Source organism: Maniola jurtina, chromosome 16, assembly GCF_905333055.1.
Source record: "Maniola jurtina chromosome 16, ilManJurt1.1, whole genome shotgun sequence".
Classification (NCBI taxonomy): Eukaryota; Metazoa; Arthropoda; class Insecta; order Lepidoptera; family Nymphalidae; genus Maniola; species Maniola jurtina.
In genome coordinates this window covers 8,552,718-8,579,908 of record NC_060044.1, presented here as the reverse complement: position 1 = coordinate 8,579,908, position 27,191 = coordinate 8,552,718, and the positions used below count along the sequence as shown (strand labels likewise).

General features: G+C 35.9%; 2 protein-coding genes across 4 annotated transcripts in view; both read left to right on the top strand.

Moving 5' to 3' along the window:
- The window catches only part of LOC123872951, an 82,280-nt gene extending 66,245 nt beyond the window's left edge, over positions 1-16,035 (top strand). The window contains exons 9-18 of the mRNA XM_045917566.1: positions 9,300-9,444; positions 9,884-10,141; positions 11,317-11,446; positions 12,202-12,365; positions 12,753-12,984; positions 13,246-13,407; positions 13,915-14,066; positions 14,646-14,758; positions 15,141-15,323; positions 15,446-16,035. Coding sequence (XP_045773522.1) covers positions 9,300-9,444; positions 9,884-10,141; positions 11,317-11,446; positions 12,202-12,365; positions 12,753-12,984; positions 13,246-13,407; positions 13,915-14,066; positions 14,646-14,758; positions 15,141-15,323; positions 15,446-15,961 — 2,055 coding nt within the window. The 3' untranslated portion in view covers positions 15,962-16,035. The remainder of the gene's footprint in view (positions 1-9,299; positions 9,445-9,883; positions 10,142-11,316; positions 11,447-12,201; positions 12,366-12,752; positions 12,985-13,245; positions 13,408-13,914; positions 14,067-14,645; positions 14,759-15,140; positions 15,324-15,445) is intronic.
- Positions 16,036-26,541: 10,506 nt separating this feature from the next.
- The window catches only part of LOC123872955 (alpha-actinin, sarcomeric), a 52,002-nt gene continuing 51,352 nt past the window's right edge, over positions 26,542-27,191 (top strand). For all 3 annotated transcript variants that reach the window (XM_045917575.1, XM_045917574.1, XM_045917576.1), the window contains exon 1: positions 26,542-26,796. In XM_045917575.1, coding sequence (XP_045773531.1) covers positions 26,677-26,796 — 120 coding nt within the window. In that variant the 5' untranslated portion in view covers positions 26,542-26,676. The remainder of the gene's footprint in view (positions 26,797-27,191) is intronic.

The window sequence follows — 27,191 nt, the reverse complement described above, 5'->3', positions numbered from 1 at the left end:
AATTGCTTAAATAAAAAAAACACAAAGTACGGTTAACTTTTATCGAATAAAGAATCGATTCTAGATGACGACACAGATATAGGTTTTTTAAAATTCCATGGAGACTCTTTGATTTTCCTATAATGTAGGTAATACGTAATGTAAGTAGCCCAAACTATAGATATCTCAACCCAACAAGCAATATTTGATTTAATAAAAAACTAATTAAAATTAGGATCCGGATTTAACCTCCCTATACCATTAAAACTACAATCTGTACGAACAGATTCGATGTGTATGCGTAGACCTTAAAGCTTTAACTTCTAGACGATGTTAATTAAAATTAGAGTGAGTGCTTTTCAAATATTGGTGAAACACTCAGTAAATTAGGTAGGTACTTATATATAACTGAGCTTCTGTGTACAGCTTTACCTTATATTTAACCTAAAAGCCAAGGAGATTCAGAGTCATTCCCATCGGATTTTATAGATATCACACACCCTTCAGATGTCACATTTTGAATTGCGGTATGTAAGGCTGTACCCATTTACACATCATTTACACACCCATAGAAATGTATCAAATTGATATGTTTCTGTGGTGGTATCTGGCATACCGCAGATTCTCAATATTTTCCAAATTATCGTAGTTTGTATTGGTAGTTTGTGGGCTCCATATCTCCAGAAAAATAGGAACCCTTATAGGACTCACTTCGTTGTCTGTCTGCCTGACAACCAGATAGTTGTCTGTTTATTAAAACCCGTCAAGAAAATTAAAACCTATAGAGTAAATGCCGTTGATCTAGATTCTAGACTTGTAATATTTAGCAGATAACAATGTCTTAGTTACACACTTTACAAATAGGTACCTAAAGGGAAAAATCCGAAAACTGTGAATTCGTGGTTACATTACAAAAATAATAATGTTATTTCTTGTACGATGGTCCGACTCGAACTTGACCGGTTTTTTTAATAGACATATAAACCATAAAATTAGTAGGTACACAGTACACATATACGAGTAGATAAGTAGTAAGTACACAAATAAGTCGAGGTATGGTTGTTTGGAACTCTGGGAAGTAGAAGCATTCTCTATAAGCTCAGTAAAGGTTGTTAGGTTCAGACAATACAAACAAAACTATACTGTGTTATTATCCGTTGTTGATATTTGGACGACCTCATTCCCCTATATCTACCCAACTAGACTAGCACATCGCTTCAATAAGCATAATCCACATAATACGGTTTTCCGAAAATGTAATCCATTTTAAAACGCTAATTTTACGCTAGGACTTCGATATTCAAAAATGTGTTCTAGAAATATGTGATATAAGATTCGTTTTTGGTTAGCACGCTTAAGGGCAAGTTTGTTCGATCCAGCGAACTGCCAATTTTCATTAGGTGCCGTCGGAGGTAAGTCAAAACTTTGTTGAGAAACTCAGCTCGTGCTGTCCGTCCTTTATGTTTGAAATTCACTGAAATACGTCGGATTTTATGAATATAACAGCCAGGCATGTGTGAATTAATGCCAAGAAACGGAATTTCACCTGGAATTGTTGCCGAGTTCAGACAAAGCCTTTCAGAAAAATTTGTTTGCATGAGAGCTTTTGCGATGCGATGATAAAAGTTTTTAGAGAGGTCGAGGCGTTCTTCGGTAGAAATAAGTGGCTTTTATTATGATGTACTCACAATAATTAAAGTATACGTTTACTTATATATGAGAACTAGCTGTGCCCGCGACTTCGTTCGCGTGGAATAGTGACTTTTCGCGCTTTATATAGCCACGGACGCTCAGGCGCGAGGCGCCGTGATTCTTTAAATTGACATAACTTTTTTATTTATGAACCGATTGACATGAAATAAACACTAAATCCTAAGTGAAGCTTACTACAATATATTAGTGAAAACCGTATCTAAATCGAATAAGCCGTTTCTGAGATTAGCGTGCACAAACACACAGACAAACAGACAAACAGACAAAAAAAAAATTAATTACAATTTCGGGTTCGGCATCGATATAATAACAACCCCTGCTACTTTTTTTTATATATTTCCATTGTACAGACACCACTTTTCTACAATTTTATTATATGTATATAGATATTTCAACCTTCAACAACAAATAAATCAATACTCTTCGTAAGTAATGGAAAACTTGTTTCAATAACAAAATGTCTATAGGTAAGGTTATTTTGTGTTGATGAAAGGCTCGTTCGTTACTATCCAATTGTTATCTTTTACAATCTACAATATTATATTAAAGATAAAGATTGTCCTACTTACAATTAGTGTGGTTGCAAACACAGATGTATTCTTTAGTCCCTTAATATCCTAGTCCCAACAGGATGGAAATCCGACACATCCGGCGAAAGATCAACGGCTTTATATGCTTTCTAAGGCACAAGCAAACGTACATTGTAATAAAGAAATGACGCTCACCACCCACCGCCTGCAATATAATGGCAGGACTACTGGCACTACCGCGCTAGCATCACTCGGTTCTCCTTTGTTATCACGCGAGCGAGAAGCACTAATATTGCTTTTACCTGTGCGGGCAGACCGGTATTCCGGTAGTAGTAATGGGTAGTTAAATCAGTTCGCTTGTATAGTGTTGGGGGATGGTAGTACCTATAAGAAGGCAAGTGAAAACAAGGCCTACAATACAAAATACCTACTAAAAATACACTTCTAAAGTAATGAACTGCAAATATCCAATTCCATTAATGCTGCACGTGGCAGAGACGAGAATACTAATGCCCACTCATTCGGTGTTCCCAACTATTTTATCCTTTAGATCTACTGATTGAAATCTAAAAATAAGGGGGTTTATTTTTCTTTGTTGTTGTTACGACCGTTTTTGGGCGGAACGTGCGTAAGAGCGATGGAAAACGCCAATTCTACATGATTAGGGTACTTTGACCTTTGTCGGGATCAGCCATTAGATTTCTTAAGCTAAAGCTTTTTCGCTTTAGCGGTTGACCTCGGCTTTGCCTGCCTTATAAATACAAAACATACAACCTATCATTAGAATCTTCATTTAACAAAATTGATACCTAAATTAAATTAAATAGATGTTGCCGCTATTTCAAACAATAATAGACACTAGCATTGGACTGGACTATAACTTTGAACTAGAAATCATGTTGTTAGCTATTTCTATTTGTAGATTGCAAATTTTTTTATTCGAAATATTCCCTCTTGTGCATAATTAAGTACTAAATAGAAGCTGTTATTAAAAACGAATATTAACCACAGTAAGCATAGGTATACAAACACACTAAATTGTCGCAGAAGTATTTTTTAGACCTCGAGATCACTCTGACTGCTTGCTGTCCTTCCTATAAGTTCTTTTCGATCCATGTTCAATGTACCTACCTATCTTATATTATGTAGCGTGACTCGGAGGTCTTCTTTTAACATAATGTGTTATAACATAATAAAATATTTTCTTTTAACATATTATAATAATAATTAATTTAATTTAATTAAAAAATATAATTAACACTAGGCAAGAGTGACTAGGCATCTTCTAGACAAGCGCGTTCCAACTTCGATCTCATCATTGATTTTTATTTTTTATTAAGCATGATGATTGTCGTCAAGCTCAAGCATATCTCACAATACAAAAGAAATATGCTATTTATCATCATTGTTACTCATCGATTTAGAATCTAGAGCGCTGCTTAACGACACTTCAGAGACAATTACCTAGAATTGCGGCCAAAACAAGTAAAGTAATAAAGTTCACATAAAAAGTATTCTGTACGTAGCTTGTAATACTTTTATGCGAACTTTATTAGGTAGGAGGGTCGTAAAATGTATTCTCATCAGACGACTACCCTTGCTTGAGCATATACAATATGCACCGTATGTGAGGACTGTGCTGCTCAAATTGGTGTATAAAATATAATTAGGGCAGCTATTTTTTTTTCTTGAACTAGTTAGTATACCTCGTTTGAGAAAGCCTGTAAATTAGGTCTCTATAAAACTGGCTGTTTGATGGCCGAGGAGACCGTCCACAATACATTCTTTAGAGGGTGAGTGTCTACGTTATATAGAAAACTTCCAAGTTTCTAATCCCAGCGCTATGACCTTGTCAGTCAGTTAGATTGTCCTTTTTTATAGATACAGATGGGTTAATACTAGTGTTTTTATGCTATGTCTGTACGACTGGGCTCTACTTTAGCATATAATAGTATACATAACATACTAACCATAACATGCCACACCAGTTTTTATAACTATATAGTTGCATGTATAGTTTAACACTTAAATTCAAATTCAAAATTCAAAATATTTTTATTCAATTAGTTTTACAAGTTCTTTTGAATCGTCAAAAGCATGTACCACTGGTTCAGAATGCCCTTCCTACCGAGAAGAACCAGCAAGAAACTCGGCTCAAGAAAGAAATGAAAGTATTTAACTTATAAACAACTTCATCTAGGACTACGAAACTAACTAAGTTTAGGTAATAAAGATATTATGTACATTGGATTCCTGTGCAGACTTCAAGACAATTGAGTTCACATAAATTAGTAAGGAAGACTTTGAATCGCTCAGTATCACCACAGAATACTTGAGTAGGTACTTAGGTACCTTCCATTACTTTGACTTTGTCATTAATTACAGGTGCTTAAATACTCGGCTCGAATGAAATATTTGAGCGGTTTCTTAAAGTGATTTACGTTAAATGACACCCGGATTTCGCTAATGGTTATTTTGGGTTATTAAAATGAGTTTTACTTTATTGAAATACTTTCAAGAATAATATTTTGGCTAATAATAATAGCTGAAAGGTACCTACATGCTTCTATGATGATATAATATGACTGGCTGATCTATCAATGCACAGCCAGAACCGCCAGGGTGAGAGACTTGAAATTTTGACTGTACTTTTTTTCTGTAACGTAGGCACCCACTAAGATTTTTTTTGTAAATTCCACCACTAAGGGGATAAATTATTATTATTATTATTTTCCAAAGCTTTTTCAGAATATCCAGAATATTATCTATCTCCATTCTAAATTTCAGCCCAATCCGTCCAGTAGTTTTAGCGTGAAGGAGTAACAAACACACACACACACACACACACACACACACACACACACACACACACACACAAACTTTCGCCTTTATAATATTAGTGTGATTCACCAATTTTCAAAAATTTCATACGAGCGACGCCGGGGTGCGTTAGCTAGTCTTAAATTAAGAAACCGGTCATATAATGTTGTATAGATAGGTACTCGAAGAGTTTACCAAACCCCTCTTTATCGGTTTCTACTCATTTATACTGAAACGCTTAATCGCTAGGCTCTGCCAGCAAAGTGGTAAGAACTTATATGGTAACTGCCCCCGGCTTTAAGTGAAATATTTTTGGGAATTTTCCCAGAGTTCGTCCGCGTGGATTTTGGTTTTTTGAAATCCCGTGGGAACTCTTTGATTTTCCGGGATAAAAAGTAGCCTATGTGCTAATCCAGGATATTATCTATCTCCATTCCGAATTTCAGCCAAATCCGTCCAGTGGTTTTTGCGTGAAGGAGTAACAAACATACACACACACACGCACACACACACACACACACACACACACACACACACACACACACACACACACACACACATACAAACTTTCGGCTTTATAATATTATAGTGTGAAGTGTGATAATTACCTATATTATATACCGATAGACGATATCTACTTGTTGATCAAAGGGATGATTCTGAACGAGATAGCTTCCGCGTCCCAATATGATTCACTTATAATTCATCCGGTGCCTGGAACAGAAAATATGATATTAAACGAGATTATCGCGTCCCCGTATCCTCCTTAGCTTATATACTTATTTGTAATACACATAGAACTACTTGCGACCTTTAAAATATGTACCTACTACCCTTATACACACCTACATCCATACGAGTACTTCCATGCTAATATTATAAATGCGAAAGTGTCTGTCGGTTTGTCTGCTAGCTTTTCACGGCGGCACAGTTCATCCGATTTTGTTGGGTACAGAGTTAGCTTGCATCCTGGGGACGGACGTAGGCTTCTTTTTATCCCGGAAAATCGAAGAGTTCCGACGGGATTCTCAAAGACCCCGAAGAAGAAGAAGAGGAGAAGGGATAGAGGTAGCTTGCGTCCCGGAAATTGACATAGCCAACTTTTTATCCCGGAAAAGCAGATTTTTAAAAAACTTTACTCCACGCGGACGAACTCGCGGGTATCATCTAGTAATTAATATACTTAATTAAAAAAAAACTGATTGACTGACAAATCGGCATTAAGTTCTCTCTATACAGGTATTAGGTCTATGGAACTAATACCGCCACTATAAATGATTTTGAGGAATTCTATAGAAGATCTAAATCCGCACGGAGGAAGTCATAGGAACAAAGCTAGACTATATTAATAAAATTTAATAATGCATTTAATAATGTGTAGAGCATACTTATCTAAGCACTCTATCTAAACTATATCCAAACAAATGAGAAAGTCCTAAATTAATTTGTTAATTGGCTTATAGTTAGTTCAAGGTTTTACTTTAGGTACGCTTGATGAGAGCTTGACATTTTATTCTATTTACTTTAGGTTCCTACTTGTAATCAGCACCTATATATAAAAGGAAAACTGAATGACTGACTGATCAAGACATGATACAAGACTGATCGGGCTGTTTGGCATGCAGATAGCTTTTACCACGTAGACATCCGCTAAGAAAGGATTTTCAAAAATTCAATCCCTAAGGGGGTAAAAGAGGGGTTTGAAATTTGCGGGCATAAGCTAGTGGAACAATAATAATTTAAAGGAATAAATCAAAATCAAAATTTATTTATTTTATGTAGGACAATTAGGCTCTCTTATACTACGTTTGTGACTTTACCACCGGTCCGAAAAGAAGATCCTACTGAGAAGAGCCGGCAAGAAACTCAGCAGTTGCTCTTTTTAAATCATAAAAAATTACAATATGTATCAATACACATACATCATCTTGTGGGCAACTGAAAGCTAGGCCGGTTCCTTTCACGCAACTTTGTAACCTATATATTTGCAACTGTGTGTACCTATAGCCTTAACCTAATATTTTTTTATTATTTTACACGTTTTTGTGAAATGGCAAATTCTTTTGGAAGTAAAAGAGATAGATTGATGTTTTCTTACTTAACAATATTTAATAGTTCCAAGCTTACCTTCGCCTTTGTAATCAAAAGGTTGGGGAGATTTTATGACGCCTGATGTATAAGTTTGTTCCTCCATAGATATTATTATCTCACTATCTATTTCGCGTTGAGAAAATTACCGAGATCCTCCAGAGAAACAATGTACAGATAGGCAAAAGGAAAGATGATTATCTTCCTCATTATCATAATGATCAGCCGATGTCCCTCGAGTCCACTGTTTATACGGTACCCGGAATATCGATGCTTGTTAATCAAAGACATAAAGGCTGAAATAAACACAACGCGCGGAGGCAGCGCGTCGCGATGGAGACGTCACACGCTCGAACGCACGCGCTCTTGCTTTTTTCGTGCCATAAAGCTCCATTGTATAATGTAAGCTTTATTGCTACAGCATCTAGCTTATGCGCTAATAACTAATATTATTCTAGTTTAAACTTCTACTTATCCTAATCCTAATAAGTATAACATTAAAAATGGGAAAGTGTGGATGTTTGGATGTTTGGATGTCTGTTACTCAATCACGCCAAAAAGGACGGATTTGGCTGAAATTTGGAATGTAGATAGATTATACCCTGGATTAAATACATAGGCTACTTTTTATCCCGGAAAATCAAAGAGTCCCGCGGGATTTTGAAAAACGTAAATCCACGCGGACGAAGTCGTCAGGCATCAGCTAGTGATTAATAAAAGCGCTCTTGTGTGGCAATTTTGGCGTACAATTTTGAATGAATAATTAGCCAAAAATCGAAATTAGCTAGTGATTCACCGGCGACACGCCGCGCGTTGTGTTTGTTTCCAGTTTATATTGAAAGAAATAGATTGGCCCTGCGTCTTGTGATTTACTTATAAATTTTCCTGCGCCTCGCGTAGAAAGTATACGACATTTATTGTTTTTAGATACATTAGTGAACGTTTTATACATTATTTACTTTAGTATGGCATATTAGGTAATAGGTGATTACCTATAGGTCACTGTGGATTAATCCAAGGAAATTCCGCACACATTCTGCACGCACGGCATTCTGCTATAATGTGACTTATCGAAATGTTATTTATGGCAACACATATTTGCACGGCTAAGAGCCAAAGGAAAATTCCACTTGCAGAATTCTGTTACATTCCCCTAACCTTTTAAATAGTAGACAGTCCATACAGTCACTATAAGTAATTAAATCAATGCCGTTGGTGACGTATTTTTCTCAATGGCTGTACTATTCTAACTTTACGGAGCTATGTGCGTTTTAATCAATTAAATATCACGTCTTGCTTTAACAGTGAAGGAAAGGAAGGCAACCTGCATGCCTGAAAGTTCTACAGAATGTTCTCATAACGTATGTGAAGTCTGCAAATCCGCACTTAGTGTGGAAGACTAGTCTAAAAATCTAAACCCTTCTCAATTGATGATCAATGATCTGATATGATTATGAACCTGAATTTCTTTCTACGCAGCATCGTAGATACCGCTACGCTAAATCACTTTGCCGCAAGTCTTTGCCGGTAGGGTGATGAACGATAATTAGCCACGCCCGAAGCCACCAGGTCATCATAAATTCCTTTTACATACCAACTCGTAAGATATGTAAGTAGCCGGTAGATAGTTCTAAAGCTGGAAATAACAGGCCTTTGTTTTGTTAGGTATAGTTTAAAAAAAAATTAGCTAAGATTATCATGATTCACTAATATTCCCCTTTCCCCTCCAACTAAGCGTAAAGCATGTGCTAGGAGTAGGTACGACAATAGTGCAACGGGTGGGGTTTGAACCGGCGACCTTTTGATATTCAGCCCGCTCCTATAATAACCGTTGAGCTATAATATAATTGAGGTCTTAATTTATTAAAGTAATTTAATTTAAATATAAGTTATCACACTAATAGTATCAAGGCGAAAGTTTGTATGTGTGTGTGTGTGTGTGTGTGTGTATGTGTGTGTGTGTATGTTTGTTACTCCTTCACGCAAAAACTACTGGACGGATTGGGCTGAAATTTAAAATGGAGATATATTATACTCTGGATTAGCACATAGGCTACTTTTTATCCCGGAAAATCAAAGAGTTCCCACGGGATTTTTAAGAAACTACATCCATGCGAACGAAGTCGCGGGCATCAGCTAGTTTAATTATAATTCACCTTTTGCCTACAGGTATTCATAAAATCGGAGCTGAAGGTTGGAGTCATATACGTAAAGGAGAATCAATACACCGAGGAGGAAATATTGGACAACAACGAGAATTCGCCCCTTTTCGACGAGTTCCTACAAGTACTCGGGGAAAAAGTTCGCCTCAAAGGTAGGTAATTAATTCCCAGAAGAAATAATATAATATCAATACTGGAGTGAATATTTTTAGGATTCCGTACCTCAAAAAGAAAAAGGAACCCTTCACTTCTGTTTCTGTTGCATTACTATTTCAGAATTCTGTTAGATTATAAAACGGTATTTACAATTTCACGGTGATAGATAATATATAATAGTCTAAAAGTGTTGCATTGCGCTTCTTGTAGCTCTGGCACGAGCGGCTCTTGCGGGTCATATACCTATTAAAAAAAACTATACTTATAGTCTTGAACCTGTGCAGCGGGTGGTTTATCGATCTATGAGAGTTATGATCGCGCTATTGATTCGTCTGTGAAACTTTCGTTTCTTAGGAAAATACCATACCTACTCACCCGCAGACGAATTTTGTCCCTACGTCCCGTCCGAATTTGTATAGCGTACTTCACTTTCAGGCTTCGACAAGTACAAGGGAGGACTAGACACGGTCCACGATCTCACGGGCCTCTACTCCGTTTACACGAATTGGAGGAGCATCGAGATAATGTTCCACGTGTCCACCCTCCTCCCCTACGAGAAACATGACGCTCAAAAGTTACAAAGGAAACGGCATATTGGAAATGACATAGTGTGCGTCGTGTTCTTGGAAGCGGACAATACTGCATTTTCACCGGCTTGTATAAAGAGTCACTTTTTACATACGTTTATTTTAGGTAGGTACCTACGAGGATAAATACATATAATTAGTTTTTTTTTGTTAAATAACATCCCTTCAGTTAAACGTTGAAAACTATTCTTACGTTTTTCGCAAAAACAATCACTGTAAACTGTAATTTATAAAAGTAGTAGGTAATGTAAGTAGTATACAATCTAAAAGCGTTGATAGGTCAAGATAATTATGACCTATTCTAGAGGCAAGGGATTTGATCCCGGGCAATTAATATTGCTTGCATTAATTTAACGATGAAGGAAAACATCGTGAGAAAACCTGCATGCCTTAGAGTTCTGCTAATCCGCACTTCGCCAACGTGGACCGTGGTGGATTATAGTTTAACTAACCCTTTCCATTCGGAGAGAAGCACGTACATACCTACTCAGAAGTGGGCCAGCGATCGATAGCTTGATATGATGATATTAACGATTAATCAGCAGCCCAAGCACAACCGTCCGACAATGTTTTCTCGCCGCTTTTGCAACGCTTGTTCAAAGAAAACGTTGTTGCACTGATTATCCGGTACTACGTTTTGTAAACGAATCTTGACAACGTCCCTTCTTTCTTCTTTAAAGAAATAATTTACGTTGAACATACTAAAAACAGAAATGCGCTTCTCGATTTTATTATCTATACTAATAAATAAAATTGGAGTGTCTGTCTGTAATTTCGAAATAACTACCTCATATTAAGCTCAAATGGTTATTTGAACGATACCAACACTGAATCACACGTTTTTAAAATTTTTGTCTGTCTGTCTGTCTGTCTGTCTGTCTGTCTGTCTGTCTGTCTGTCTGTTTGAAAAGGCTAATCTTCGGAACGGCTGGACCGATTTTGACGGGGTTTTCACAGACAAGTAGAGGATTGATCAGGGAGTAAAATAGGCTACTTTTTTAACCGACTTTCAAAAAGGGAGTTGTGTTTTTCTTCCTATGTACACCGAAATCTCCGAGATTTCTAAACCGATTTGAGTAATTTTTTTTTTAATCGATAGAGGAACTTTGTGACAACTTTCCCACGGGATTTCAGACTCTAAATCCACGCGGGCGAAGCTGCGGGCATCAGCTAGTTACTTACTAAAAATTCTTTTCGAGTTTATTATCAAAAATTCTCATATTTTTTTGGTAAAAATTGCGAAGAAGCGACAAAAATGTGTAATAAAAATTGGAATTCCAGTGCGAGTGTCTGCTAAAATTAAAAGGCGACCCACTAGATATGAAGTGTCGGTCGTCACCCGCGACGAGGTCGGCGCGTATAAGCCCTACTTGTGGGAGCAGAGTGTGTTCGACAAAGGACCTATGTTCAGGTAGGGACTTTCGAAAGCTTCCGATCATGTTTGAGCAGGCAAATGAGTGGCTGTGATATGTAGGTTAGACGCTAAGTGAAAGGCTTCTTGTGAAAAGATTTTGGTTACCAAGTAGGGCCTCTTTCAATTTATTATTTTATTTTTATATCGAACTATCAAGTATGAGTAGAATTTTCCCTCTCAATCTTTCTTCGCAGAAGAGTACTTAACTATTAGGGCGATGCTAGTCGGGATGAACGCGGGTAGAGTAAACAGTATACAACAGTACACAGAATAATCTGCGGTAGTGCTAAATTTTTGAAGAGGAAAGTAACTAGAACGAGGGCGAGACTTCGACGATCAAAGCGTAATTTTAATAACAAACTGATTACACTACCAACAAAATGTATACATATGTAAATTACTGTACCAAAACTAGTAGAGTACTGGGAACTGGTAGAGTAGTAAGCTAGTTGACTGTGTCCTATACTCTACCTGTCCTTCTCAGACCTTAAATGTTTACCTAGATAATATTTTTACAACGAACAAGGAGGCAAAAACGAATAAATAAGCTTTTCTGTATCCTTTTTTTTTCGAAGGTTTTTTTTAAATAACGCGAAAACTGCCCACTAAAATTTGCAACACTTTTTTTTAATCCATGAATATTAGTTCTAGTTTATTGGATCTAGAATTGTATATCAATCAATGCGCGGTTCTAATATATTCAGATGTTTTAATTAGGTATGTCTAAATAATAAAATAAAAAATAATTTCAGAGAATGGCTACTAACAAAAGTAGTTAACGGTGAAAGAGCATCTTATTCAGCGCCCAAGTTTGCAAGGATGCAAGAGCGCACACGGAGCCAAATGCTAGAGGATATAGTGGCTAACCTACAGAACCATGCAGAGACGGGTCAAATACCAAAACCTTACAGAAGAGGTAGGTTTTTTACAAGTTAGCCCTTGACTGCAATCTCACCTGGTGGTAATTGATGATAGAGTCTAAGATGGTAGCGGGCTAACCTGGAAGGGGTATGGTAGTGTTTATTAAGCCCATACCCCTTAGGACCAAATAGGCTAAATCGCTTGGTAGCACAGCTTTGGCGGTAGGTTTAGTGATCATTGAAGTTTACCTAATTTAATAACTTAACTGCACATTAGTCTCATTCCTCCCTAAGATAACTGGCATGTATGTTACGTATGAATCCACTTTCAACGTAGATTTGTCACTTTATCAACATCTAAATTTTACTCAGCCCATCTAAAATAAAGTCAGGTTATAAACGTAAGTATAAATAAAATAGTAAATAAATGGTAATTTTTACAGGATCATGGCGACCTATAGGCCATATGCGACCCTCATCACCCCTTCTAGACTCAGTGAGAGACCAGTTCGAGGACTACGACCAACTAGCAAAGGATTTCACAAGAGTGTTCCTGAACAGCGAACTAAATTGTGCTCAGAATGCTCAGTTGTTCGACGTGGTATTCCTTGTTGGACAGTCGAAGCAGAAAACCAAATTTATTGGCGTTCGGGCTATATTGGGCGTTAGAAGCAGGTGAGAACAATATTTTGTATACAAGCGAGTAAATTCAATTCGAACCAATCGCAATAGGTTGACCAATTTTTTTAATAAATACCAGAAATGTACATTTTTAATGTAAAATGTTTATGTTTAGTGTAAAAGTGTATTTCACTTGATCTTTAATACGTTAGATATTGTAAAAGGCGTCTGAAAACTATTCCTACTGAAAATTCCTACAGTATTTTTTATCAAATTGAGTAATGGTTCTCAAACAGATATCAATTTATCTTCCAGGGTGTTTCAAGAAATGCTATATGGCATACAAAGCGGCTTCGGATCCCCTCAAGTACCTGTAGCAGAACTGCTCGCGCGGCCAGCGCCAACACTCCTGTCGCCAACGCCTGCTAGGCAGAAGAGCAGTAACTTCTTGCAAGTTCCCGACATTGAGTCACCGAGGTTGGTTAAAATTTTATACAAGTTTACATTTACCTACAAAACTGCTGTCTACTTCTAATAGCGTCTAATAACATCTCCCGCGTAAGAATGACTCCATCGTGCCCCTCTCGTGCAAGGCAAAGTGGAAAAGCGAGAAAGATCATACAGACCAAATTAAGTATGCTGTCTGCTGGACGATTCCTTGTATGAGTGCACTACATAAAGAAGTGGCGAGAGCATATGAGGTGAATCACATGTGCCCCCAAAAACGTCAATTCATGATGATCACTGCTCTGTCAAGAGTGATACGAAGAAAATCTCAACAACAATGACCAAAGCAGCACACAATGCACACTCCATTTACTATCTTCCATCTCTACTTATCTACCATCATTAAACTTAAAAAAAAAAACGTTTGGTTGTCAAAATACATCTTGAAGTTGAGAGTGAAAACAATTCTTGATATTACAATATTTGTAAATAATCAGGTTCCATTGTTTTACAGTTTATTCCTGTTTGTTTTTCCAGACCAAAAAGCGTTCCAAGTTCGCCGATGGTAAAAAGAGCATTTTCTCGGCTCGGCACCATTACGGCTGGTTGGGGACGCTCGATACGAAAGCAGCACTCTCAACTCAATGCAGATGACAAGAAAAAATGGGCTAGCTCACAGGATTGTTCCAGTAAGCTTTAATTAACTTTTTAACCCCCGACCCAAAAAGAGGGGCGTTATAAGTTTGACGTGTGTATCTGTGTATCTGTCTGTGGCATCGTAGCTCCTAAACTAATGAACCGATTTTAATTTAGGTTTTTTTTTTGTTTGAAAGGTGGGGCTTGATCGAGAGTGTTCTTAGCTATAACCCAAGAAAATCGGTTCAGCTGTTTGAAAGTTAACAGCTCTTTTCTAGTTACTGTAACCTTCAACTTGTCGGGGGTGTAGTCCTTAGTGTAGCATGAATAGTGAAGTTTTGTTGAAAGGTATTAGTTGTTACGATTTGATTGCGGGTAAAAGAGAGAAGGCATTTATCTATAAGTAGGAAATTTAACTATAAGCTTTTATTTTACTATCTATTTTAGTGTAGATATTATTCACTGTTATAATTTAACAACGCACTATACTCGCAAAGTATAGGCTACAAGCTCCGAATTGTGTAGGTAGGTGTAGGTAGATATCCAAGCTAGAATCACAAGATTATTATAAATGCGAAAGTTTGTTTGTTTGTTAGTTTGTTGCTTTATTGGCTTATTATGATGATTTTCAGATAAAGAGAGCAAAGACAAGGACAAAGATAAGAACGCAGCATTGGGGGTGCCAAGGCTTTCGGTATGCGCCGATGCACAAAAAGTTGACCGTGCCAAGCTTGCGCAAACTGAGGTGTGTTTTACATGATTTCTTAAATAAATAACTTTTTACAAGACATTTCACGGTGAATAGCCTCATCTGGTGGCAAACGGGCTGGCTCATTATTTGCGCAAAGGATTAGCCTGGCTGTCCAGCGCGGAAATGTAGCCAGTAATCTTGGCACCATTTCATGCGGGCATATGGCATCTTAAAAATAATTAGATAAGACTAGCTTTAAGTTTTATTGTAACATATTCAAACAGTACACACTTGTTTATATAAATAAATTTTTATTTGGGGTCTGAGCGACACGCAACACAAAATAAGAAAAAAAATCTCAAACATAACTCCAAGCTACTGTATTGCCATCCTGTCAAACTGGAAGTTCTTACATATGTTTTTCATTTAATTTCAGTTCTCCATAATAGAATTTGACCCCGAAACGTTCCGGATACTTCTGGACTACTTGCACACGGGCAGTTGTCCACTCACCTGTGCTTCCATACCAGGACTGATTTGTGCTGCCGAGCACTATGACTTGCCTGAACTACTACAAGCATGCTTCCATCACGCCAAACAATTCCTTAGGATAGAAGTGGTAAGCAAACTCATCTTGACTGTTACATCTAAGGCAATTCAGATATTCTATGGATAGTCAAATAATAGTTAGTAAAATGAAATTCAGTCATGGTGAGAACTCATGATGTATTAATGTTTCAGGTGTGCACAATGCTCATATCATTGGAGAACTACTACTGGCGATACACGTCAGCTTCGGAACTAGTAAATATGATACTAGCCTTCATCGAACAGCGGGCGTATGCTCTGTTCCAGACCTCTGAATTTCTTAACCTTTCTGAATCCATGGTGCAAATGATTATGTGCAGGAACCTCGAAGTTCCTGAGGTCAGAAAGTTCGAAGCGATGCTCAGTTGGGCCCGTAATAAAATAAAAATTAAATCTGCCAATAAGACTGATGCTAAAAATGAGTTTAAATGCATTATGGAGAGGCTAGCGAGGGACTTGAAGCTTTATCGGATCTCGCCGCAAGAGTTAATCAAGGTGGTACTTCCGTCAAAAGCTATAAAGAACGAGCGTATCCTCGAGACGCTCATGTATCAGGCCAACTCGGGGATGTACAGGATACAGGACAGCTACATAGAAGCATGCCAGCAACGCCTGCAAAAACAGGATTCGAGGTTTTCCGAATTCGAAAGTTTCGATTACGGCATATAAACTTGGTGGGGATATCAGTGTATTAGATAGATTACGAAGAGCGACAAGATTGGGTTCTTCTCATTGTGGTATATCGACGCCTTCAAAAAGTATTATTGTTATATATGTACTTTAGTAGAGGTGCGAGAAATATTTGTACACTTCTCGGATACCTGTTCCTTGTTGTTGTTCATTGATACCTATATATTTTTTACATCTAGCTAGACGTGTTCAGTAGAATCATCTCTATTTTTGGTACCAAAAGTTTGAGATAAAACGTAAGTAGTCTGGCGAATGAAAAAACAAATGATTTTGGATGTAATAATATTCATATTGGCGTAGCGACTGTACAAATGCGATTTACTTCTGTGATCCATGTTTAGAAGAAATAGACGAACTGGGTCAGGACCTGGGGAATATTTATTTAGTTACTTATGTGTATTTTTTAATTACAATGAACCTTATGAAGTGAAAAATATCCGCCCTGACAGTTAACTAAATGCGGAATCATTTTGCTCACTGTACAAAATTAGACTTTGGAGGCATCTTTCTATCTTTAAGTACCACGTTTAAGGTTTTTCCCCGGAGAGACTCGCCACAAATGCTTGTAGAAAACGTCACGCATGAAAAATGACTGATTGCTGATAAAAGTTAGGTATATTATAAACACATACATATAATCGAATTCTAAATGTTAGATGTAAATGTTACATAACCCTGTAACGCGTAATGTACTCAATAATTGGAAATGATTCACAGATGACTTTTGTTTACGTAGATTATAAAAAGTGTGTAGTGAATCTCAAGTACGAGATCTCTTCATTTTCAAGAAAACTCATCTAAGTTTTATTTTACTTTAATACCTTTCATTCTAAACATGGTATACAAGACGCTCTCTTTCCTGTGATTCACACAATCGCACATGTAAAATGTATATTGTAATACATTTACATAATATTATGTTTTACTCTACAAAAGAAGCTTTAAACTTCCATAAAACCTATGTGTGCCTACAATGTAGTTTTTACCTGGTGTTAATATCTAACAAATAACTATATTACCATGCATAGTCAGTTTTTCTCTCATTAACAGGGCTCTCTCCGTCACTCGCTTCATACAATCGTAGTTTCAATTTCATTTGAATATTAAGCAACCAAAGTCCATGAAATTTTGCAGACATATTCTAGAAACTAATATCTGTGTCTGTGGTGTTTTAGATTTTTCTAAAAATATGTAATTTTAAAATTACAGGGGCTCAAAGATTTGTATGTAAATTTTTAAGACCGCGTAACTTTGAAACCGAATATTTTAACAGAAATCTGGAAAACCACAGACATAGATATTAGTTTCTAGAATATGTCTGCAAATTTTCATGGACTTCGGTTGCTTAATATTCAAATGAAATTGGAACTACGTTTGTATGAAGCGAGTGACGGAGAGACCCCTCCAACCTATGTAGGTATTTAAATTTGAAAATTATGTTACGAAAAAATATTTGTTTTTTGTTATATATTTTTGTAGGTATAATGCGTAAGGTAACACCAAAATCGGAGCAGTCTTTATTTATTTCTTTGACAATAGAATATGCCAAAGGATTTATAATAGGCGATATTATCTGAATGACGATCTATTAAACAATTCTATTGTTATTTTCTTTAAATCAAACACATATCTATTTGTATTATTGAGTGCATATCATATTTTCATTATTAGGTACCCTTCGCAAAATGGGCCTCCGTGTTTTATTATAGTTTTTGCTGACCTTTTTGGGCTAGTTTAAATATTTAGCTTGATTATTTTAAAAATTACTTATAAATTTTATATAACTTTAGTTATTACCCATCATACGTTGTAAGTATGTAATGACTCTTAAAGAGTCCTCTTTGTATGAAAGACTCGCGCATCCCCTATTGTTCATTGATGGTATTGCACTTACCTAGTTCTAGTACCTTCCTACCTTGTCTAGATGAAGCATTGCGGAAAACTCATTTCTCAATAATGTATGTTACAAAAGGTCCAACAATTAGTATTAACGGTATTATTTTGGAAACGGAATCTTTCCTGTCATGCAATATATTGTTATTCTAAGGAAATAAATGTATATTTTTAGTAACTTAGTTCTTATAAAATTAATGTAACTGTATGTTAACAAAATATCTTAAAGGAATCCTATTCCAAAAACAGAATCCTATTCTTCTATTGTAACAAACAATGTGATTATGTATTTGACTGCTTCCAAAATGAAAAGAAATACAAAAATATCATGACGTACAAATTTCATTATTAAAGTAATATTATATTATGGTTCCATAATTTATCATTAAGTATATTTTATGGTTGATTGTTTATGTATACTTACGTACTTATTTATATAAGTAACGTATAGTTTATTTAAATGAAATCTTAATTTAACTAGCTTCTTTGAATCTGTTTGTGTCTTTTTACTAATAAAAATGACAAATGAAATAGACCCAGTTGTAAACAATCATATATATTTTCAGAGGCATTCGATGAATAAATTCGTGTAATAGGTAGATACACGTGAAATTAATTTCCTAATATCCAAAATTGTTTGTCAAACATCCAATAATTTTAACGTACCTTTATATAATGTACCTATAAGTACAGTACAATCTTTTGGCAAATCAATTAACCGTCACACATAGCTCGAACCAGAACGTAACTAAAGCAGAATTTACATTACGAAATTACTTTCATGCATGTTGAGATTAATTTCACGCAACTAATTTCAATACGCACGAAATTAAACGTTTACACGTGAAATTGCTTGTGAAATTAATGTCATGAAACTAATTTCATGCCTCTAAATTCGTAATGTAAACTCGGCTTTATATTTATTACTTTTGGCGGATGTTCAGTGAAAAATCCAGAACATAACTTATCCTTCTTTTTGAAATGCCATATCCTATCGGAGGTTGGTAAGTTCGGCCAGGTGGTATAGCATAACTGGAAATTGGAACCTTTTAATTCTGCAGTCTGTTTGTAAGACTTAATCATAACTTAATATGAAGTAAATTAAAAACGACTGTAATCTATGAATTGTTATATTGTTTATATACTTATACATTTACAACTAGATACATGAAAATGAAAATCCTCTTCAAATTGACATGTGAAATAAAATTACCAATGCTCGCTTTCGATAAAAAGATACTTATTTTATTGCAGTACAATATCATGTTGATTGTTAAAGAAAAATCTGCTGAACCAAACTTTAAAGTTAATGTATAAATGAATTATTAGTGTTGACCCATTTTACATAGCAGGTAGGTAGTATGATCATTGGTATGAAAGGACTCAGTATCATCAGTATTAATAAATACAATTAGGTACCATAATTAAAAACTACTCAGGATTTAATGATAGCGTTAAAATCTATTTACAAATTGATACTTACTTATTATAAGTTTACTTTCGCAGGGACTCTAGTTTTCCGACATTAAAAATACTTATCCTCCAACTTACTACCTATTACAAAATTATAGTGGCAGGTACCTATATTTATGTATAATTGTATACTATATATTATACGAAATCTGCAATACTGAAAAGCTCCAATGATAAATCGTTATTGCGAGTAGACTAAAATTTTACGTTCAAGTCACATAAGTAGAAATATATTTACGATAATATGTGAAATGGGTCTTAAAACTTATTAAACTGTTAATAAATAGATGTTAAAAAGATATATAATGTAGCCTAAATATAATATAAACATTTCGACATTTCCGAATAATAATCGTAATGAATAAAGTTAACTTGTCTGTAAAATTTTTATACTTCCGAAAGTTATTTATTTAAAAAGAGAGCAATTTCTTCTTGAACCAATAGGAACGACGTGAGTGTCATAACATCGCTCGAAGCTTCTTCTTATAATTACGTGTATCCCGATAAGTTGGGCGCATCGGCTCCTATCGCCTGAGCAGTAACTTCTTTTGAGCAGCATGAAACAAGATTCGTAGCCTGCTTCAGGGTCGGCTCTGAACTATATTTATAGCCAGGTGCAATCACCACCCTGCACCATAGCTAGAGCGGAATTAACATTACGAAATTACTTTCATGCATTTTGAGAATAATATCACGCAACTAATTTCAATACGCACGAAATTAGACGTTTACACGTGAAATTGCTTATGAAATTGCTTATGAAATTAATGTCATGAAACTAATTTCATGCCACTAAATTCGTTATGTAAACTCGGTTTCAAGTTGGCGCTGGTCTGCTTTCTTCTCAAGCTCGAGCTTCTTTTTGAGAAGCTAGGACTACTAGAAGAACTGCTGGACACTAAAGACATTCTTGCCTATGCGCCCAACCATCAGCGAAAACTAAGTCACAGACAGAGCGAATTAAATTCTTCAGCAAAGGCTAGTGAATATTTTAAAACGTACAAAGAGACTGGTTAAGATGAAACAATGCTTATTTTAATTTTTGTTTTTTGGAATAAGGTCATCTTTTCACGTAGCAGGTGATTTAAGGTGTCATAAATCAATCAATGTCAGCAGTTGAAGGGCTGCATTAGATTTTTTTACGTAATTATTTTAGTTATCTTCGTACTTTCGGAGATTGCGAGAGAAATAATATAGTCATAGAGCATTGCAACATTTAGACACTGACAACATTTAGAACTGACTTCCGAAACACGATAGATGTATATTCATTATCAAAGCATAGCGGCCCACTATAAGCCCGGTTTTCCTCCCAAAATGGAAAGGGCTTAGGCCATAGTCTGCCACGCAGTGCGGATTGACAGACTTCACACATTTTTGAGAACATTATGGAGACCTCTCATGCAGTTTTTTTCACCATGTTTTCCTTCACCACTAAAGCAAGTGATATTAAATTGCTTAAAACGCACTTAACTCCGAAAAGTTAGAGGTGCGTGCCGAAAATCAAACCCCCGACCTCCCGAATAGAAAGCTGACGTCTTAACTACTAGGCTATCACCGCTTTTACTTCCATATTATATTCCATTGCAAAGTTTGTCCTTAGTACGAGTTTGGGTATCTCGATACTGCTGCAAATTCCCGATGGCGTCGTGTGCAAAAGCTCAGATTGAGATTTAATACTCTTGCTAAAAACTTGCATATTTCAATTTCGCTCAGACTTAAAACGAGACAGATTTGTGGAAGAGATATTATTTGTTTTAACTCTGCTTATTTTGTTTTGAAGCCTGAGCAAAGTCAAAGTACTAGGTATAGATATCACTTCTCAATCTTTTTTTTTTGTAGGTAATTAAGACGCTAGGTAGTAATTTCAGGGTGATTAGAACCAGAACTCAATTTATTTATGTTTAAAATAACCGAACATATCCTCAAACAAAGGAAATCTTGATTCTTGTTTAATGATACTTAATTAAGTACCTTGATTCTTGTTAAATGATACTTACTAAGTACGTATATATGAAAACTAAATAGCTTTGTCTGTGAAAGCTTACACTTCGTTATAATCATACCTACTTAAATACCTGCGGCGATTTTTATTTCAATAAATGTTGCATATTAAGCTTAGAACAGATTTCTATTATGTGTATGTAATACTCATGTATGTATGTATAAAAATAGTGTTTAATTTGTAGTAACACCAAATGTAATGGATGTGTCAAGTTCTATAACGGTTAAATAACTTTTCTATTCCAAAATTTTAACCTTCCTGTGATCGTGGATGTTGCTATAAAGTATGTTAATATATGGGAATCTTCAAAGAATACCAATAAAATTATATCTATATCTGTTATTTTGCGTGATGCAAGATTCATGGAAATTTTATGTGGTGAATAAATTTTTTTGTGTATTTTTTCGTCGTTTCATTTTTATTGAAAACCTGTTCCGAAAGGAAAAAACTTCTTAAAATAAAAACACCATACAATACTTACCTACTTAGTTAATTACCATGTACCTAGTTAAGTAGGTAAATAGCCAGACTTGTTGAACAAACAATGAATCTTTCTAAAAAGGTATGAAAAAAAATTAATTAATGACAATAGCTAGGTACTTGCCGATTCAAATCATTATTGCAGAAACAGTCCTAGGATACCTTTAAATCATTGGAACACCTAGCAATTCAACAAATACCTGTTACGGACTCCTGAAAAAGCTTTCGCAGCAATTTTGTGCTCAAGCAATTATATACTCAACAACAGAAAATAATTAGTAACTGCCAGTAACCTAGAACAAATATCTTTTCAACCGTTTCTCCGATAACAATTATTTTAAATAAAAATTAAATTAAAAATTTAAAAAACCCCCGACACATAAACCTCTAAAAAGTAAAAAAATAATAGGTAAATATGTATGGGCCCTTTAAGAATAGTATAAATAGTAAAGTTTTATCCAAGCGCTCCTTGCGCCAGGGGACCGCTACCTATCATAAACTATGAAAGTCATCTGTTGTAGAAAGAATAGTCTTCAGCGGTCCCCCGACGCAACGAGCGCTTGGATAAAACTTTACTATTTATACTATTCTTAAAGGGCCCATACATATTTACCTATTATTTTTTTACTTTTTAGAGGTTTATGTGTCGGGGGTTTTTTAAATTTTTAATTTAATTTTTATTTCACGCTTTTTAAACTTTATTCATAAATTACCGTTTATTTGTGCCATTCTAAAACCCAATTTCTATAATAATATAAATCCAATAAGGCAGCTAATATCTCTTAAAAGTAACATCAATGTTATGTTAATTATACGTTCCATGAAATATTTTTGACCGAATATCACTAAATCAAGAATTATCTGAATGACTCACATAGTTTAACACGACCAAAACGAAATATCTGTTTCTAACATGTCGTTGCTTTAAAAATGTACTCATTTTACGTAGTCGTATAATAGTTAGCTTTTCAAGATATACCTACGATTAAATTGAAATCGACTTTCACCCGATGAAATAAGGAATTAAGTGGCTTGTATTTTATTTTGTTTGTTATTGCAAGTCAAATTTTTATTTGACATAACTTTCAAAAACCGGTCAAGTGCGAGTCTGCCTCACACATGAAGAGTTCCGTACAAGTTTTTTTTATGCAATGACAATTCAGTTGTCGGATTTTTCTCTTTACTTGGGCCACAGGAGTAGAGTGCTTGGGCTATAAGATATTGCTACCTGCCTTTCATGATTCTACGTAAACGGGAAGTACCCAATTTATAAGTTTTGATTCTCTTGAAAGATGACACACAGACAGACAACGAAGTGGTGAAGGAAAACACCGTCAGGAAACCTGTATGCTTGAGAGTTGGCCATAATGCTCCCTCAAAGGTGCGTGAGGTGTGCCAATACGTGCTTGGCCAGTGTGGTAGCTTTCCATTTTGAGAGGAGACTTGTGCTCAGTAGTGAGCCGGCGATGTGTTGATCCTGATGATGATGAATTTTAAACGTATTTTGTCAAAGTAAATAAGCTGAGTTCAAGCAGATAAAATAAAAAGAAGGTGCGCCTAATGCATCATCCAAACCTGCGCGACAAAGCGACTACGATGCGGGAACCTCAGCCGCGCGGAGGGTCATCGCCTCCTACGATATTTAATGGTGCCATGCACACCTACGCGACTACAACAGTCGAGGCTACCTACAACATCTTTTTTTTTCTACAGATACCTACTGAACCCTAAAAATAGTTTGCCTATGGTTTGGGTTTGGGTTGATTGTTCGTGGCCTTTGGTTGACTGTTGGATATTATAATTGAGTTGATGTTTTCTCGTTTAACTGTGATTATAATATTTTATAAATTAGAAACTCCGCGCCTACGATCCAAAGTATCGGAGTTTTCCAAAACATTATTTTCAAATAAATAATTATGTATCTAGGCAACGTCCATCTTGACAACTTGACATTTGCCAATTGACATAATATTATGAACCTCTGTTACAATAGTGAAAGATCCCAGGGCCACCAGCCGTCACGTATTTTCTGACGAACGAAATGTGGACGATTGAGTAGTGTTAGTATGTACTAAGAACGCATGCCTACAGACCTGCTAGCTTGCTTAGATGGCCAATTTTCAGGTATCAGGTAATCAAGGTACATAAAAACATTACTTACCTCACGTAAATTCTCCATTTTTTTTAATTTTAGCAGATTTTTTTAAATATTAATAATGAATTGACATAAGTAAACTATAAGAGAGTGAGAGAGAAGTCAATATATCCTAACATAGACCTATGATTTTTCGCTTCGCTCAAAGACTGACAAAGTGAGGGAGCGAGAGTAGTTAGATAAGACACACTGCCGCGAGCGAAAGCGAGATAGCGAAACAAGATGCCGATAAGTCATTGTTTACGTGAGTATCGGTCCTTATGAGTTCGGCCTGTTCCAAGTCGAGGTGATTTTTTGCATTTACTAAATAATTTTACGATTAAAACGTAAAATCTATGTCCTGCCACCATGGTGTCTTGTTCAGTGAGCGAATGTGACGTTACAAGACGTTATAATCCGCGTAAATACACGTTTCACAGGTAATTACTGATTATTTATACTAATTGTTTATAATCATTATTTCGTCATTTGTTGTTTGAAAATTAGGCAAAATAACTATTGGAAGCTTAGATGATAGGTTTCCCTTAAGACTTATCATCAAATTACATTGCTAAATGAAGAATTTTTGGATATTTTGTGTAAAATTTAAAAACGTTTGGTTACGATAGGGATTGACAAAGTGATGACGTCACAAGTATCGATAGTCGATAATCGTGTCTGCCGGTAGGTTTGATGTGATAGGCTTAAGCTGTCTGTCTGTCTGTCTGTCAAGAAACCTATAGGGTACTTCCCGTTGACCTATAATTATGAAAGGCAGGCAGGTAGATCTTATAGCACAAATACTGGAATAAATCTGAAAACTGTGAATTTGTGTTTACACCATTTTGTGTTTACACCAATTAAAATATGTTTCAATTTTCAAAGTAAGATAACTATACCGAGTGGGGTATCATATTATGAAAGGGCTTTACCTGTATATTCTAAAACAGATTTTTATTTATTTTTATGCATAATAGTTTTTGATTTATCATCGTGCAAAATGTTTAAAAAAATACCCGAGTACGGAACCCTCAGTGCGCGAGTCTGACTCGCACTTGGCCGGTTTTCCTTTTTATTTGGTGTGACTTAGATTTCATATACAGGGTTATGGGTAATCCGTACATTACTGTATTTAAGTGCTTATCGGGGAGGTCATTAGCTATGAATTGAGCGCCATATATGTATATTATTTATTTTTATTGACTTGTCACTTAGACATTATACCAGTGTTATTGTATTTAATCAAATTATATTGACTTGCACCCTTTAAAAAAATAGAGGTGGAAAACTAACAAATTCCGGTAATTTTTATGAAAATCCCAAAACACGCAGAAACATCCATACTTACGCATTTTTATTCTTGACAACGTGATATACATATAGATTATTATAAATTGCTTATTTGTAGTAGCTGCACCAAGTCATTTCATTAATAAATAATAATTTGTTACCCAGCTTTAGCTTTGTTGCTATTTGTGTATTTGAAATGTATTTGATTTTTTAAGATTATAAGATACTGTTTACTTCACGTCGTTAAACTAACTCATTAGTGTCCTATGATTTCGCCAGTAAGACTATCGATAATACAATGCTACAGTCAAGACAACTCTATTTCACGCACACATTTACGTTTCATTTTTTGTAACACCGGTAATCTGTCATTGTTGATCTAGTACATACTAAATTTATGTATCCTAATACATGTCTTACTCAGTCTCATGCGCGTAGATAATGATGCCCTCGCGCTCAAACCCACAGAGGCATTAAAATTGAATTTAGGGGATGATTGGCCCTCTGGATCGGTCTGTCTTCTTGTAAAAGGTTTTAAAATAGTTGTCTGGTGGACATATATAAAAATGGAGCATCAGAATTTACGTGCAGTTAAGTAATTACTTATTTTGGGAGCTTTAAAGCGTCTGCAAAGCAATACGGCCGACGCGGGAAGTGTCTGGGAGTATTGGCGACATATTTTTAAGGATATTGCCTAAAATATACGTAAAAATCAGTTTGGCGAATTTACGTGAGGTAAGTAATGTTTTTATGTACCTTGATTATCAGATACCTGAAAATTGGCCGTCTAAGCAAGCTAGCAGGTAGGCTAGGCATGCTTTCTTAGTACTTACTAACACTACTCAATCGTACATATTTCCTGTGTCAGAAAATACGTAACCTCTGGTGGTCCTGGGATAAAAGTAATAAGAAAACCAGAAAAGAGCTGATAACTTCCAAACGGCTGAACCAATTTTTTTGGATTATAGCTAAGAACACTCTCGATCAAGCCACCTTTCAAACAAAAAAAACTAAATTAAAATCGGTTCATTCGTTTAGGCGCTACGAGGCCACAGACAGATACACAGATACACAGATACACAGATACACAGACACACAGATACACAGATACACAGATACACACGTCAAACTTATAACACCCCTCTTTTTGGGTCGGGGGTTAAAAACGAACATGATTAAAATAACCATAGACGATGAACTCAATATAAAAATAACAACTATAGCGATTGACAGCTGCGCGCGTGAAACGGAATGCATTTAAAAGTTCATCACGCCGCCGCGAGTAGCGCTTGTGCGCCAGTCTTTTTGCAGCAGGCGTGCGGCCGGCTGCTTGTTGCAGTGCGCGGTGCGAACTAGGACACACGAGTTCGCGGTCATAGGCTCGAACGAACATCGAAATCGACGGTCAGTGCGGTGACCATGATGATGGACAACGGGGTGATGAATAGCTATGAGTTCGGGGATGGGTACATGGAACAGGAGGAGGAGTGGGAGCGTGAGGGTCTGCTGGACCCGGCTTGGGAGAAGCAACAGAAAAAGGTCAGTTCAAACAAATTGACACCGGCAACCGGAATACGAAATGCGATTGTTTAATATTTCGCGCATTGCAATAAAAATAGCAGTCGTATCCTTATCACTACGTGACTCATGTTTATGGTGTTCATGTCGATATTCTTTCCATATGAACAAATATTATTGCGAGGTGCCTCCACAGAATTACAATTTGAGGATTAGCTTAATCAAGACATTTATTTGTTGATATTCAAAACAGATTATGAATCTATTTTTAGTTCGTGCCTGACTTCAGACTTTTTACAAATTAAATACTTACTTAATCTAAAGTGATATCGACCGATATCATTGAAAAATATTATCAATCGTTAAATTATAGTGCAACTGTATTTATTTTTCAAAGTAAGTGATTACTTAAAATT